At 39.0% G+C, this 16,637-nt stretch overlaps 1 protein-coding gene across 3 annotated transcripts in view; it reads left to right on the top strand.

Moving 5' to 3' along the window:
• BCAT1 (branched chain amino acid transaminase 1) overlaps positions 1-16,637 on the top strand; it is a 102,971-nt gene that overhangs the window by 69,480 nt on the left and 16,854 nt on the right. For all 3 annotated transcript variants that reach the window (XM_041736841.1, XM_041736842.1, XM_041736843.1), the window contains exons 6-8: positions 4,184-4,347; positions 9,492-9,634; positions 14,922-15,007. In XM_041736841.1, coding sequence (XP_041592775.1) covers positions 4,184-4,347; positions 9,492-9,634; positions 14,922-15,007 — 393 coding nt within the window. The remainder of the gene's footprint in view (positions 1-4,183; positions 4,348-9,491; positions 9,635-14,921; positions 15,008-16,637) is intronic.

Genomic DNA, 16,637 nt, shown 5'->3' with positions numbered 1-16,637 from the left:
GGATTAGGGCCTCACCTTTTGACCTCATTTGACCTTAACGACCTCCTTAAAAACTTTAGCTACAAATGTAGTCACATGAGGGGTTGAGGCTTCAGCATGTAAATGTTGTGGGTAGACACATTTCAGTCCATAACAGGGGACAAGGATAGTGTTTCAGGCAGGGGGAGTAGTTCAGGAAAAGATGAAGAGGCAGGAAAATGATGAGGTTTGAGCTTGGGGTACGTAGAGTGTGAAGACTGTACTTAAGGCTGTGGTAGAAGGAAGTGATGCCCCAGCTTGAACTCTTTCCAGAGTAAGAAATGTTGGGTACTTCTCTTACTGTTTTAAACTTTGATATTAAAAAAGGCCTGGATTAAGAGAAGATCTAGAGTTCAATAACTGAAACTTTGGACAAATCATTTGTTTGGAGCTTCAGTTTCTTCAACATAAAAATAGGAATGCTAACCCTTAGCTTCCTAAGGGCTTGTTGGATTTGGTAAGGAAACAACTGTGAAAGGTCTTCAAAGTCAAAAACTATAATTGAGGGTTTTTTTAATCTTTCACCAAACCAACTAGTTTTTCCTACAAAAATTGCATGAATTTATTATCCCTCCCTTTTGTGGCTCACACACTCAAGGCCTCGCATGGACCCCTGGCCCTCTGCATATATGGTGCCTCTCAGTACAGTATTCTTTCTTGTTTTCTCCTCTAAAACAAATTAGCCTCTTTTTGAAATAAAAAAAAGTCGTGTCACTCTTTCTGAAAAACGTTCCTGTCATTCCCAATTATCTTATTTCTTCTGTGCCATATTTGTCTTGCTTAATTAAACAGAATTTTTCTCAGGCCTCCACACCACCACCGTGCTTCTCTGCTTCCCATGCCACAACAAGGACTAATAGTACCTTTCTCAGCTCCTGGAACACTTTGTGTGATCTTTCATATAATCTCTAAAATTCTGCCTTTTTATACATTAATTTTCTGACTGACTCAGAAGTGGTGATTTTCACTGGACCACATCACTTTATTTTCCATCGCACCCAACTGTCTTGTTATTTTGTGCAAAATATACATGTACTTAATACCTTTATATATGTATTTGTGAGGTACAATATAAGTAAGATTAGTATTTTTTTGTACACATCAGAATTTCAACTTAAGTCAATGTGCTCTCCTAAGTTGTATACTTTGCATCTGTGAGATTTTATATTCCTCGTTTTCCATGGTTTTTTTTTAAAAACCCTCTTCAATTCCTTTTATATTGAAATAATCCAGGAAACTAGAAAAAGGAATAAAAAAATGTTCATAAGGAAATGAGACTTGTTGAAACTGATTTACACAACTTATCAGATGTTCATATTTTCTCTTTATGTAGAACAGAAGCCTGTGTCATCATAGCAGTATGTTTCCTGCCATGTAATTAATGTTGTAGAAGAAATTACTCTTAATTGTAGCAGTAGCACAGAATTTAAATTGCTTTCCAGGATGGAAAGGAGAATTAAGACAAAACAGATAATGGTTCCTCAGGCTAGAAACAGACCCAATGCCCAAGCTCCCTTCCTGTTGCAGTTACCTTTTATATATTTTCACTCTTGAAGCAGTGTGACAATTTGCAGAAAAGTCACAGCGTTCTTTTCATGAGAAGACGATCGATATAAGTAATCATTTAAAGATGAAAGTGACCAAACTATGATCCACAATAGTCCTTGAACTACTTGAAAAACACAGACAAACCATGAGTTAGCTTTGCTTAAATTTTGGAAAATAAAGTGTTAGTACACATAAACATGTTTTTTCTTTGCATCGAAAAATTCTCATCTATTATTTACCTGCTTGCTAAGAATAAAAGTGTTACATAAGAGTTTGATCCCCTCCCCCCCACGCCCCGCGAGATATAATGCAAAGATTATTCAGTTTTCCATCTGTGCTCTCTATACCACCACCTAGTGGAATAAATGCCAGTTTACCTGTCAATTAAAGTCGGGGAAGGAAATGAACAAGAGGAAATTTATCCCACCACAAAATTTCCATGATGACGAGTTCTTGCTTTTAGTATAATGCAGGTTGTGAAAAATACATGAGTTCAGAGTGCATAAAAATCCAGACATTTGTATGGTATCTAATTAGATACTTATGAGTTTGTCCACAAATAAGCAATTTTACTCAGAAACTTAGAAGCTAGATAAATTACTGAGGCTTTGTCCTGCAGATTGTATTTCTAAGTTATCTTGGGAAGCTTCTCTTTATTACTTCCTATAAGAGTCCATAAACATTTTCTTTTTAAGTGTTATGCTTCAAAGCTCCTCTGATATGAAAGTATCGTTGTATTTACTTAACTGATAGGTACATAAAAGTGTGGAGATAAGTTGGTCAATTTTTATCAAAGCTGGGAAAAAAGACAGGAATGTATTTTTCTAACATTCTCTCTCCCAAACAATAAAATCAAAAATAGGCAAATGAAGCTTTAAGACTTTTCATTCTTTACTGGTAGGGAAGTCCTGTTCAACCCTAACTAAGAACAAATCCAAACAAGTAAAAAACCAAAACCCGTCGTTGCTTGCTGACTCTGGCTATCCAAGCCTTTCTTGGTCTCATGGTCCCATGGAATGCAAATGGAATCATCTTCCCATTTTCTGAGAGTTGCATGCCTTTCAGATGGTATCAGTGTGCACATATACAAACACATTTTTTATGCCCATGAATATTTTACCTACCTGATTTTTGATGATCTGGGGATAAGTAGTGAATGAGGGACCTTGGGCCAATGGGTAGTAGAGGGGAGATATAATGAAATTCAGGAAAAAAAAAATGTTCCTAGACTCACTTTTAGACAGTTCATCGAACAAAGCCACAAAATCAGCTGGAGTGGAGTCTCTTCTTCTTCTTCTTCTTCTTTTTTTTTTTTTTTTTAAGATTTTATTTATCCATGAGAGACACACAGAGAGGGGTAGAGACACAGGCAGAGCGAGAAGCAGGCTCCATGCAGGGAGCCAGATGTGGGACTCAAACCTGGGACCCCAGAATCATGCCCTGAGCTGAAGTCAGAGGCTTAACCGCTAAGCCACACAGGCGTTCCTCTTCTTATTCTTACCATGACTGACTCTTACCTCCATCTACTCAGAAAGGACTCTAGTGAAGACTAGACATAAGCATTTTATATCCTGAGACTCTCATTGTAATAGTCCTATTTTCTTATTCCTGATGGTCTTGAATAGCATAGAATAGCCCAGTGACCTTTTTTGCCTTTAGCCCTCAAAACTTTCAGACTTTTAAGTTTTCCCCCTCAGTAAGCAACTGACTAATTACTTGTAACTCTTTCTGTGGGAGACAAAAATAAGTTTTGCATTGTTGGCTTATGATTTCCCAGTGTTTGTGGGAAAGACCGTTTTCTTTTCCTTTTTTTTTTTTTTTTTTTAAGATTTTCTTTATTTATTCATGAGCGACACAAAGAGAGGCAGAAACCTAGGCAGAGGGAGAAGCAGGTTTCTTGTGCGGAGCCTGATGTGGGACTCCATCCCAGGACCCCAGGATCACACCCTGATGCAAAGGCAAATGCTCAAACACTGAGCCACCCAAGTACCCTGGAAAGACCATTTTCTATCTTTGTCATCATGATATAAGTTCCTGAGTCCTTCATGTTCTGGCTTTTTGGGGAATATTTATCTCATCTGGTATCTTTGCCTCTAGTGAAGCCATACTCTTGTCTGCTCTGTGTGACAGCCAGGTGTGGTAATGGCACACTCACCTCTACCCACCACCTGCTGGAGGCCCCGGGCATGTCTTAGAGTGGTTAGTAATCTGTGAACACAGAAGGGGAAGTTAGAAAAGCAAATATTACATTTCCTCTCCAAAGACTAAAATCATGTCTGCGTTCTTTCCCTTCTCAATTCCCAATCAATGCAACATTGCAAAGTGTTATATAGCTAGTTGTCAAAAATATATTTCTCCTCTCAAAGCCCTACTCACAACAAATTTTGACAAATTTGCCTTTCCCCTAAAATCATAACTAAGAAGGCAAAGCAAAATGAAACCTCAGCACTCCATTCTTTGTGTTTTCTTAAAAGACCATCTGGCTTTGTGTAACTTAGCTTTAGAAGTAACAGCTCCTGTGCTTTAGACGGCCCCGCTGGGAGACAGTTACAGATCTATTCTAGACTTTGGTGTCTACATTTAAATTAACAGTTGTGTGTACTTTTCTCTATCGCAGCCTTCTCTTGGAGTCAAGAAGCCTACCAAAGCCCTGCTCTTTGTAATCCTGAGCCCGGTGGGACCTTATTTTTCAAGTGGAACCTTTAAGCCAGTGTCCCTGTGGGCCAATCCAAAGTATGTGAGAGCCTGGAAAGGTGGGACTGGAGACTGCAAGATGGGAGGGTAAGTGAGTCTGTGTTTCTGTCTAAAGAAAAGAGTCCTTCACAGCCACTGAGTTATTGCCATCTCAAATCAGTCTGAGTATGTATGATAATATTCAAGTTGAAGTGCCTTTTTTTTTGTTTTGTGTTTACTTTTCAGTGTCAAATTGTGCTAGTTCCGGGGCACCTGGTGGCTCAGTAGGTTAAGCATCTGCCTTGGCTCAGGTCATGATCCCGGGGTCCTGAGATCACACCCCATGTTGGGCTACTGCTCAGCCGAGAGTCTGCTTCTCCTGCTCCTCCTGCCTGCTGTTCACATGTGCACGCTCTCTCTTTCTCTCTCTCTCTTCTCTTAATAAGTAAAATTTTTAAAAAAATTGTGCTAGTTCAAGGGATAACCCATGGCCCTTTATAAGGGAGAACCATCATATGCTCTACAGAGGCAAGAACTAAAATAACTAAGGCAAGAATAACAGTGCTTTGAATGCACTGCCCCTGGAGGCTGGTGCTCTGGCTGCAGGCAGGCAGGTGCCCGTAAAGAGCATCTGGTGCTGGGATGGAGGCTCTCAGTTGGCTCCGAGGAGTCCTGTCTGGGGAAGGTGCCCGCTTCACTCAAGTGCTGTCTTCATTGCCACAGATTGTAGCCATACCTGCTGCCAGCTGGCTGAGGGACAACCCTGCTTTGGCTCTGTCAGGCCGGTTTCATTGGCCATATGTAGCTGGCTGGAAATAAAAGAGCATTTGAAAAGTGTTAGACAATTTCAGGGGTGGACTTGGCCGTGATATGAGAATGCCCCTATGGGTGAACAAGAATAGCCGGATTAACCGGTGTGAGCTCTTCCTTTGTATACGTTAAGTGCTGATGTGTATCACATACTCAGGCAGCAGCAGTCCTGGGAGGTGATATGATGGCAACTTTTGGGCTTGGGGAAAACTTGTAGATTCAGGGAGCTCTGGGAGTGTCCAGTGATGTGCTGCTAGGATGTGAGAGAGATGTTGACAGCTGGCTTTGAACCCTCTGTATCCTTCTGTATTTTCTTTTTCTTTAAAAAAAAAAAAAAAAAAAAGGTTAGAAAATTCTGTGTCCTGTACTCGTACAAGTTTAGCAGCTGCATTCTCTCAATGGCTAGAGAAATGGTAATGAAATCCATTAAACCAAGAAGTCCCTTTTTTTTTTTTTCCTTTTGGGGTAGACCATTCCTTCCTGACTACATTTGATGCTAGTCAGGCTGAAACAACTACTTTTGTTTATTCTCTTGGTATCTTTTTCACTTGTTCAGACTTCTTCACAGAGCATATGCACCCCTGCCCACCATGTGTATCACTTTGTTAGAACATCCCCTAGAATTCATGTTACACTAAGTCAGTCTTGATGAAGAGGTAATAATCTAGTTTTTCCTCTTTAAATCTTGCTTTCTAGCTCCCCCTACCTGCCCAGGGTAAAGATAACATGGGGACATTGAAAAATTGCAAGGAAATCTTTTTAGTATTGGGGATAGATTGTTACTTACTAGAAAGATGACATAATGCAGTATCACAGAATACATGATCACTGAAGGCCAATTAAAAACTGATATTTTCTATACAACACGAAGAGTGAACCCTCAAGTTACTATGGACTTCCATTAGTATTAGTGTATCAATGTTGGCTCATCAGTCAACAACAGTTCTCATCAGAACAAGTATACTTATTCAATACAGGAAGTTAATAGGGGAAACTGAAGTGGGTGACAGGGCATATGGGAACTCTTTTTGCTCACTTCTTCTGTAAACCTAAAATTGCTTTAAAAAATAAAGTCTAGGGACGCCTGGTAGCTCAGCGGTTGGCCATCTGACTTTGGCTCAGGGCATGATCCCGGGTCTGGGGATCGAGTCCCACACATCGGGCTCCCTGTGAGAAGCTGGCTTCTTCCTCTGTCTATGTCTCTGCCTCTCTCTGTCTCTCATGAATAAATAAATTAAATCTTTAAAAAAGTCTATTATAAAAAAATTAATACTTTGACTCATTAGGCTGAAGTGGACCATGATCAATGGAAGTTGGCTTGAAATCTCTTAGAGAAGAGAATATTGGATCTTACAAATAAAAGCATAAATGGCAAGTTGGAAGGCAGTAACCCAAAGGGTGGACTTTTAATCCATCTATCTGTTTCCAAGAGGTTCTAAAACTGTCTATCCCTGTGCTTTCAACCTGAATAAGTGCAAGGGAAACACAGGATTCTGCATTTAATATCAACCTATTTAGTTGGCAAAGACGTTTGGCAGCCCGCTTAAATTTCATTATTGCTTCTTCTCTAAACCAATTAATAGTCGCCTTCTAAGTTTTTTAGGACCTCTGTAATCAACTGACATTTATTAAATAGCTATTGATTCTCCTAAGCTCAAGAACTTTCTGCTTTCTCAGTAAATCTGAGGAAGAGAGAGAAGATTTTCTTTATTCTAAGATGATTTCACTTTTTTGAAGCCATCAGAGATAATATTATTCTTTTATATCTGTATGTGAGAAAAGTAACAGAAAGGCACACAGCTGAAGGGAGAGTCTAGCACAGTGGTTCTCACCTGTGGTCACAAATTGAATTAAGCTTTACCAACTACTACTCTCTGGGTCTCACAGCTAGAGACTGGTTTTTTTGGTCTGCTGTATAGCCAGAGTGTCAGAATTTTTTAAATTAATTAATTGATTAATTTTATTTAATTCAAGTTGGCTAATGTATAGTGCAATATTGGTTTCAGGGGTAGAATTTAATGATTGATCAGTTGCACACAGACACTCAGTGCTCATTACATCACATGCGCTCCTTAATGCCCATCACTCGGTTACCCCATCCTCCCTCATCTCCCCTCCAGCAATCCTCTGTTCTCTATAGTTAAGTCTCTTATGGTTTGCCTCCCTTTCTGTTTTTATCTGATTTTATTTTTCCTTTCCTTCCCCAATGTTCATTTGTTTTGTTTCTTAAACTCTACATATGAGTGAAATCATATGATATTTGTCTTTCTCTGATTGACTTATTTCACTTAGTGTAATACTATCTAGTACCAACCATGTCATAGTAAGATTTCATTATTTTCATTATTTTTGATGGCTGAGTAATATTCCTGTATGTGTGTGTATGTACACATGTATATACACCATATCTTCTTTATCCATTCATCAGTCGATGGACATCTGGGCTCTCTCCATATTTTGGCTATTTTGGACATTGCTGCTATAAACATTGGAGTGCATGTGCCCCTTGGCACTATTTTTGTATCCTTTGGGTAAATACCTTGGACACTCAGCTAACCGAGTCACCTAGGTGTCCCATTTTGAATGTCTTTTTATGGATCTTAGAATACCTTAAAGTGAGTAGATGTTATGACCCAGGTTGCTATAGCCATAGTATAATGCCTATTTCCCATAGTTTTTCTAGAATGTTTTAGTTATTAGTCAGTATTCTTTTGAGTTGCAAGTCAGAAAACCAATTCAAGGGGTGCCTGGCTGGTTTAGTCTGTGGAACATGCAACTCTGGTTCTTGGGTTTGTGGGGTCAAGCCCCACATTGGGTATAGCAATTACTTAAAAATTATAAATATATATATATTTTTTTAAGATTTATTTATTTATTCATGAGAGACACAGGCTAAGAGAGAGGCAGAGACATAGAGGGAGAAGCAGGCTCCTTGCAGGGAGCCCAATACGGGACTTGATCCCGGATCCCGGGATCACAACGTGAGCCCAAGGCAGGTGCCCAACCACTGAGCCACCCAGGCGTCCCTATAAAAATATATTTATTTATTATTATTATTTTTTAAAGGTTTATTCATTCATGATAGACATAGAGAGAGAGAGGCAGAGATACAGGCAGAGGGAGAAGCAGGCTCCATGTCGGGAGCCTGATGTGGGACTCGATCCTGGGACTCCAGGATCATGCCCTGGGCCAAAGGCAGGCGCCAAACTGCTGAGCCACCCAGGGATCCCCTATAAAAATATATTTAAAAAAAGAAACCAACTCAAACTATCTTAAAACAGAAAAGGGATTGAGTGACTCATGTAAGTGGGATAGTAGCAGTGGACTGCTAGGTAGGGGCTCAAATCACCATTGCCAAGTTTCTTTGGCCCTTGTGCATGTCCTGCTCACCCACCATCCTTCTCTTCAACCTGTTTCTCTCTCTGTCTCTTGCTCTTTCCTTTCTGTTTCCCTCTTCCTCTCTCTTGTCAGAGTTTCTGCCTGTGCATTAGCCTACAGCTCTCCTACTTCAGATGTTTTCTCCCCTTAAGGGTAGTGATCATGAACACAATAGACTCCAGGTTTATGTCCTAGCAAACAGGCTGCCACTACCCTCAGAGGGTAAAACAACATCTTTCTTTAGGTTCCCTACATTAAAATGAATGAGTGAACAACTCAAGGAAGGGCTTATATGAGTGGCTTAGGTTACATGCTCACCCTTCAATTCAGTTGTGCAGGGCAAGGTATCATGACTGTCAACCCAAGCAGAATGACTCAGCTCCAAAGGAAAGGCAAAGAGAATACAGTGGGAAGCAAAGCTGTGCAGATGAAAATGGCAGACAGCCACTGTGAATGTGGCTCTTGAGCTTAACTTATACTTTTAATTAGACAGTTTGGTCTGGACCAAATGTAAAATAGATACTTTAAAAGGCCTAAGGTGGGTATTTTGTGGAAGGTGACATTAATGCTTTGTAGTAGCTGTTGTATGTTTGGTTGTTTCTGCATGTTTGTTTGGGGCTAACATAATTCAAGGGTGGGGTTAGGGTTTCTTTCCAAGCCCTCGATTGTCATATGGTAGTGTTCAGACTTGTTTGCTAATGTCCCATGCAAGATGCTCAAACACTGAGCCACCCAGGTGTCCCAAAGACCTGAGGATTTTGGTACAAGAAGATGGGGGGGGAGGGGGAATCCCTGGGTGGCGCAGCAGTTTGGCGCCTGCCTTTGGCCCAGGGCACGATCCTGGAGACCTGGGATCGAGTCCCACGTCGGGTTCCTGGTGCATGGAGCCTGCTTCTCCCTCTGCCTATGTCTCTGCCTCTCTCTCTCTCTCTGTGTGACTATCATAAATAAATAAAAATTTTTTAAAAATGCTTTATTAAAGGCTACTTAATGTTAAACTTATAAAAAAAACGAAGATAGGGGGACTAGTATATTCATAATCAATGTTTCCTCTTACTTAAAAGGAATTATGGCTCATCACTTTTTGCCCAATGTGAAGCAATGGATAGCGGCTGTCAGCAGGTTCTGTGGCTCTATGGAGAGGATAATCAGATAACTGAAGTTGGAACTATGAATCTTTTTCTTTACTGGATCAATGAAGATGGAGGTAATTCACTCAAATTTCAACTCTTTGCAATTTGTCAGTCATTTTCAATAGGGCTGGAAAGAAAAGAACTGGGACCATAGAATAAGGAGTAAGTAGCACTAGCCCAGGGGCTAAGAACTACTATGCTTTTGTTTAAGTAGAAATGAGTTTAAATTCACAGAATTTATAAAGATTTTGTTTTGGGTTTGGGCTCTAGATGTGCTTATAATTGAGATATCAACTTAAGGAATTTAAATCTCCATGATTTGAAGATTTGCTGCCTTATCCCCTCTGCTATCTTCTAACCTGTTTTCCTATCTGAAATCCCTTGCTTTTTTCAGTGGTCATTCACCGTGTGCTATATGTGGAAAATGCTCTAGTGATAAGCGTAGTCTACTGATACTACTGATATGAAATTTAGTGTATCCTCTTGCTAAAAGTCTTTTCACAACTATTGCCCTTTGTACATATTTTGATAATACATTAGAAATCTTCAGATTTACTAGGGAGCTCAATTTGATTAAAACACAGTATATTTAAGGGAAGGCTTGTCCATTTTGGGATTATACATAGATCCTGATTCATTCAAGGCTATTAATATGTGTCTTCTATAAAAATTAGTATTTCTTCATTACCTTAAGTATCCTGAATACTCATTATCTTTCTTTTCTAATTAGATAGCAGAGACCATAGGGATTTAGCAAAGTGTTGACAATGGCTGTGGTATTGGATGAAATGACCAATAATGGGGAAAAATAGAGCAGCCCGGGTGGCTCAGCGGTTTAGCGCTGACTTCAGCCCAGGGCGTGATCCTGGAGACCCGGGATCGAGTCCCACATCGGGCTCCCTGCATGGAGCCTGCTTCTCCCTCTGCCTGTGTCTCTGCCTCTCTCTCTGTGTCTCTCATGAATAAATAAATAAAATCTTAAAAAAAAAAAAAAAAAAAAGCAATGGGGGGAAAAATAGAGGTATATGCATTTATTTCCATTAGACTTTTAATAGTCATAAAAATTTAAAGACATCTTTTTTAGGCTTGTTTATGTTCTTAGGCTATTAATTATATAATTATACAGTACTGAGTATAGAGATTAGAAATATAAGTTTCCAAATACTTATGTAGACTGAGTATTCATTTCAATTAAAATTTTAAATGAAATTTTTATTTTAAAGTCACCACAGTAACTTCTATTGCTCTTTTATTTTTTGGCTACTAATAGAGGAAAATGGTGATTCAGATGTGGCTGACTTCAGAGCTATGAGCATTAGTTGTAGATTAATAAAATGAGCCTTATATTCCAGTCAGAGGTAGAATAAACAGAAGGTGTGGTGAGTACACCTTGTCCTAGGGTTGACCATTGGTAATCCTTGGCATTTGAAAAGCCAGATGCAGAGCATGCTGATCCTTCCATTCCTGTTGTTTGTACTTGGCACTGTTTAAAAACAAAATTTATGTTGGAATATTCGTGATTTCTAAATTTGAGTCATTGCATATGACATACATCAAAAGCTAAGCTTGAAAGTTGACAGCCAGGGTTGCACTCTGTATTTAGGAGATAATAGATTAATTCAACTTATTCTTTCCACCTGCTCACTTCCACCTCTCTCCCCCACAAAAAAATCCACACAATTCTAAACAAAAACAATTACATCATACAGAAGTGGTACCATCATTATTTATGGATAGGAGATGTCAGGATTTAAGTACAGTCTGAATCAGAGCTACACAATTTAAACAGCAACACTAGAACCTTGTCCTGGTGAAAAATTATTGCTTATCCAAACAATCATCATGAACCATTTCTGCCATGACTTTTAAAGGTCAGAATAGAAATGAGTGAATTTGGTTTTTGACTCTTACAAAATATACCAGACCTTAAGAGTTCTATTCAGATTATGGTTGCCTGAGAGCTTTAGTTTTCATGCTCTTTCAACTTGAGGGTGTTCACCGAACAGAACAAATAAAATTTGAAGAAAGCGGGAAACGAAGTGGGATAAATGGACAGTACTATAAAAGAAGTCAGGAGAATGTCAGGAATAACCTTTGGGCTAAAAACAAATGAAGGCAGTGAAGGGAGCTCCACAGTGACTTTGATTTATACCATGTGGCTTTTGGAAAATACAAAGAATAATGAGTTGAAAATCAACAAAATATTGATTTTTCACAAACTTTACCCCTTGAAGGTATGAGTAGAGTTCTTTCAGTAAAAACCTGCCATCTTTCTATGAGCACACTCACTACCACTTTTGGACAAGATGGGTGCTCCACAAAAGTATATAAAGTAGATAATCTGTGTTTGCAGCACATGCACAGTAACTATCTGTGGCACTTGGCCTGTAATTCATGAGGTTTTGATTCTAGTAACAGTGACCCTGGGAGTAAGATCACACAGCACTGCTTCTCTGCTTGCTGTGTTGATGAGTGATTTACCGTACATGTTTGCCATTCACTGTTGGAACAATTTTACCTTGCACTGGATTCTGGAGCTGCCCTGAGAATAAGACCCAGCTATAAGGTTGAGGTTTTTTTTTTTTTTAAAGATTTTATTTATTTATTCATAAGAGACATAGGGAGAGGGAGAGACACAGAGAAGTAGGCTCCTCTCAGCGAGCATGATGCGGGACTCGATCCCGGGACCAGGATCATGCCCTGAGTCAAAGGCAGATGCTCAGTCACTGAGCCATCCAGGTGTTCCTGTGGTTGAGTTTAGAGTGAGTTTGGGAGGATGATCATGGCAATGAATGTTGGTGTTACTCAGGCTGCTCAGGCCCCATGATCCTTTTTCAGACATCAGGCATTTATAGACTTTGTTTGGAGCACTCTTCCCTCAGATGTGTGTGTGGCTTGCTCCCTGCTTGTGAGTCTTTGCCCACAAATCCCCTTCCCAGTAAGGCTTTCTTCAAGCATCTTAATCACAAACTCCCTCCCCTATCACTCCTAGCATTTCCCTTTGCCTTTCCTGTTTTTTTCTTTTATTTTCTCCATAGTCTAACATGCTATTTAACATAAATTATTGCTTACCTCTACCTGTTAGAAAGTTAACAGGAGTTATATCAGTTTTGTTTAGTGCTATATTCATAATGCGTAGATAATTCAACTGCACTTGGTATAGGCACTCAATATATATTTGTTGAAAAAAATAATAATTGTGCTGATGGTATTTGGGCACTTCCACAAACCCACATTCCTGGTTTTTGTTAGAAATTGACTTTGGGATGTCACAGATGACTTCTGCTGTTATTGCTTCGAAATTCTTCATCTCCTACAAATGATTTCTTTGTCAAAAACAAGTTGTATTTGTAGGCTCTGTTTTCCTCATGTTGGGCAATCTGGAGCTAGTTCTGGCTCTTGTAAGCATGTTTGTGGTTGCAGAGGAAAATGAATATTTCTCACCCAAATGTTGTCATGTCATCATCTCTGTCTGGCAACCAGAGAAACAGATGTTCTGTGCCTTGACCTTAGGCTAGTGGTTACAGTTTTGGGTGTTAAGTGTATTTCACAAAACTGCACTTGCACATGCGAGGCCTCTATTTTTATTTAACTTCATGTAGTCTTAGAGCTCAGAAAGCTTTAAGAAAGGTCCAGTTTGGAGGCACTGGAAGTATGTTTGTCTATATGTGTGGGGTCTGTGCACATATACAACACATAGATCCTACATTTATGTATCCAGCTAGCTAGCTATTGCAAAACACAGGTTTATTTTGAGATCAACACTTCTAAACATGACAAAAAGTAGCCCTAAGAACATTGCCAAGAACAAATTTTCTTCCTTCCAGAAAGTGGTTTTGAGCAGATGATTTTTAGAAACAAACTTCAAAAAAATCATACTGCTGTCTCCTAGCAAAGAGGATTATTCATTTATTTTATTTTTTTTAATTCAGAAACACTTATTACATACCACACTAGGCCAGGCAAAGTGCCAAGTTTGGGGACACAGGACTGAATATAGAGTTTTGGTCTTTTGGATAGCTTGGGTGTTGGGGACGTCTAATGTAACCATGGTGGAGTAGGTGAGCCTGGACCACAGTATACTAAAGGAAAGGACAGTGGCCCTAGTGTTGGGACACAAGTTCTGATCCTGACTGTCCTCCATTGTCACCAGTCTTGCAAGTCATTTAAGTTTATGGAGCCTCTCTTTTTCTATAAAATATAAGGATTGCATGAGGTGATTTCTGAAGTCCTTTTTAGCTGCTTAAAATCGCTTAGGGGAGCTTAAAGATACCAATGTGATTTCTACAGTTCTTGCTACCTGGTGATCCTTTCAAGCATACATTGTTTATTCTGCAAACACATGATAAGCAACACATCTGTTACAAGGTTCAACATCTTTATAAAGTGATGATTTAAGTTTTAAATTTCTCACTAGATTTAGACTCCTGGGTGCCAGATGTGGGGAAGAGAAGGGGTTGTTGAATACCAGAAACTTTTTCTGTGAGAAGAGCTTGTGTGGTTGTCAGATCATGTTGACTTTTGTAGACAGATCATCATACCAGCTCTCGTGTTGGTTAGGAAAGCACGTAATCATTCTCATAGTAGACTAGTGTCTCAGCCTTGCTCTCTATAAATCACCCACGGAGTTTTATTTTGATCTTTGGATTTCTTTTTTCCTTCTTTCTTTCTTTTTTTTTTTTTTTTTTGGTAGCCACATATATATGCTTTAGCCTATCCTGAACGCATTAACATTTGACTTGCAGAGGGTGAAGTTGTTATCTCCATATTTGATGTGGATACTCCTCCAGGTTTGAAAATCATTATAGATAGATAGACCTGTAAAGGGCAGTGTGGAAGCAGTGACCAACCTGAACAGGCATACGTGCTTCTTGAGGCTGGGCTCCTCCACAGTATTCTTAGATGTTTGGTATTGACCAGTGTTCCTGAGTAAGATCTATCTACGTGAGATAAGATCTAACTAACCAGCGTTAATCCACTGAGGTAAATTTTGACTTCAGAATGTTCCTCTTACTGTTTGTTAGTAGAAAATCATTTCAGTTGTTACTAGGTTAGGGTAAATCAAAAACAATTAGATGAGTGCCTTTCTTTCTTTCTTTCTTTCTTTCTTTCTTTCTTTCTTTCTTTCTATCTTTCTTATCTTTCTTATCTTTCTTATCTTTCTTTCTTATCTTTTTTAAAATAAAGATCTACTTGAAGTGTGAATTGATTTGGGAAGTCAGATAATGCAGAACGGTAGCATCATCTTCAATGTTTTTTACTAGCAAAGTTGAGAGAAACAGTTCTTAAAAATGGCTGTTGATGTGTAAGGCATGGTGAATGTAGATAAAGATTGAAAATACTCCAATTTCTAATTGACAGAAGAAGAGCTGGCAACTCCTCCGCTAGATGGCATCATTCTTCCAGGAGTCACGAGGCAGAGCATTCTGGACCTGGCACACAAGTGGGTGGGTGCCCCTGACATGAACAACTTTATAAGCATGAAACAAAAAGTAATCGAAATAAGCCCAGCTTAGTGTTGAAATAATCTTCTGTGGTTCCATCCAGTGTTTTCTAATCTTTAAATCTTCACACAAGTGGAGATAACTCTTCCAGAAGGACTGTCTTGGCAAGACTGTTAAGTAAGTATTGTTTGTAGGAAGGGCAGAGAGAAAAGAGTTTGGCAGGTTACCCTAGTGAAGAAGTATTCAGTACTAATCTTAAGCTCTATCCCAGGTGTCTCCTATGAACTCACCTGGGTTATACTTTGTGTGCTTCCATTTAGCCAGTCCTGAACTTTTCCAGTCTACGAGTGTTGTTTCCAGTTGGCAGTGATTTGTAGTTCTTCCCTTCCTCTATTTATTCCAGTGTAACCACGCTAGTCAGAGAAATTAAAGAATTTTACTGGCATATAAATGTTTACTAACATAACATTATTAGTTTGGCTGCCTTTTTTTCCCCTCCTTCCTGCCCCCTGTCCTCCCCGATTCACATACATGCTTATTTCAAAGTCAAAACACTCAAGCAAATGTAGCTGTTTTCAGTAGAGTTTCTGATCCATGTGACACGGGCAAGCATGTGAAACCATTTGGTATTGAAATGACATTTATAACATACTCAAGATGAATGTTGGATGAGTTGGTTATCTGGCAAAGATTCTTGGATGGAACTTTTGACCTATGTGTTAAAATGGTCTCCAAGGGACATGAAAAGACTTTGAGCACACTGTGGTCAAACAGTATTAATAGGACAAATGTTTAGAAATGCACATATTATCTAGGAGAGTACTAGCATAGTTTCTCTGGAAAAGGCTTTGGAAATAAAGGAAATGTGCTATAAATAATTCTACAAAACCCTGAAGTAGACAAGACCCAACTGCCACATGCTGGCTGGCACATTGGGCATGACATTTACAAACTGTTGGTATAATTTCAAACAGCTTGCCCTGTCCTAAATATGTTTGCAGTTGGAAAGATGTATTTTCGAAGCTCAGTAATTTTTGTTTTATTAAAGAAAAAAATCAACCAAGTACAGAAGGTTTGATGACAAGTTGCAAGTGGAAATGGTTTCCCACACTAATGATTTGCTAGCTTGAAAAATAGGTTATTATGGAGGAAGTTTTTCCTTGACTCCTTAGCTGTAATTTATTTTAAAAGCTATTTTAAAACAGTGAGACATAAATGCCAAGAGGCATGTGGGGGGTTACCATTACTTGCCAGACAGGGGAAATTGTCCAAAGATAAGTAAGGGTGAGCAGAGTAAAAACAATTCTGTTTATTTACAAGAGATTTTTTTTTTCTTTACCAGAACACAGAGCTCATCTTGTTTTCAGTTAACTTGGCTGATTTTCTGGAATTTATTTATTTATTTATTTACCTTTGAACAACATAATTGCAATTGCAGACTGAGATAAATTGAAACTTGCAAAAAGCCATATTTCTATTGCAGGCGTATTTTCCTACGCTTCCAAATCATACTTACAGCATGATGCCTTCTTTTTCTAATGTTTTAAATCTTGCCAAGGACTGTGATTTTCATTTTTATCTATTGTGGATCTGTAAGTTAAAAACAATACTCTTATTTAAAAAAACAACAAAG

This window comes from Vulpes lagopus, chromosome 21, assembly GCF_018345385.1.
Source record: "Vulpes lagopus strain Blue_001 chromosome 21, ASM1834538v1, whole genome shotgun sequence".
NCBI lineage: Eukaryota > Metazoa > Chordata > Mammalia > Carnivora > Canidae > Vulpes > Vulpes lagopus.
This window is presented reverse-complemented; position numbering and strand designations above follow the sequence as displayed.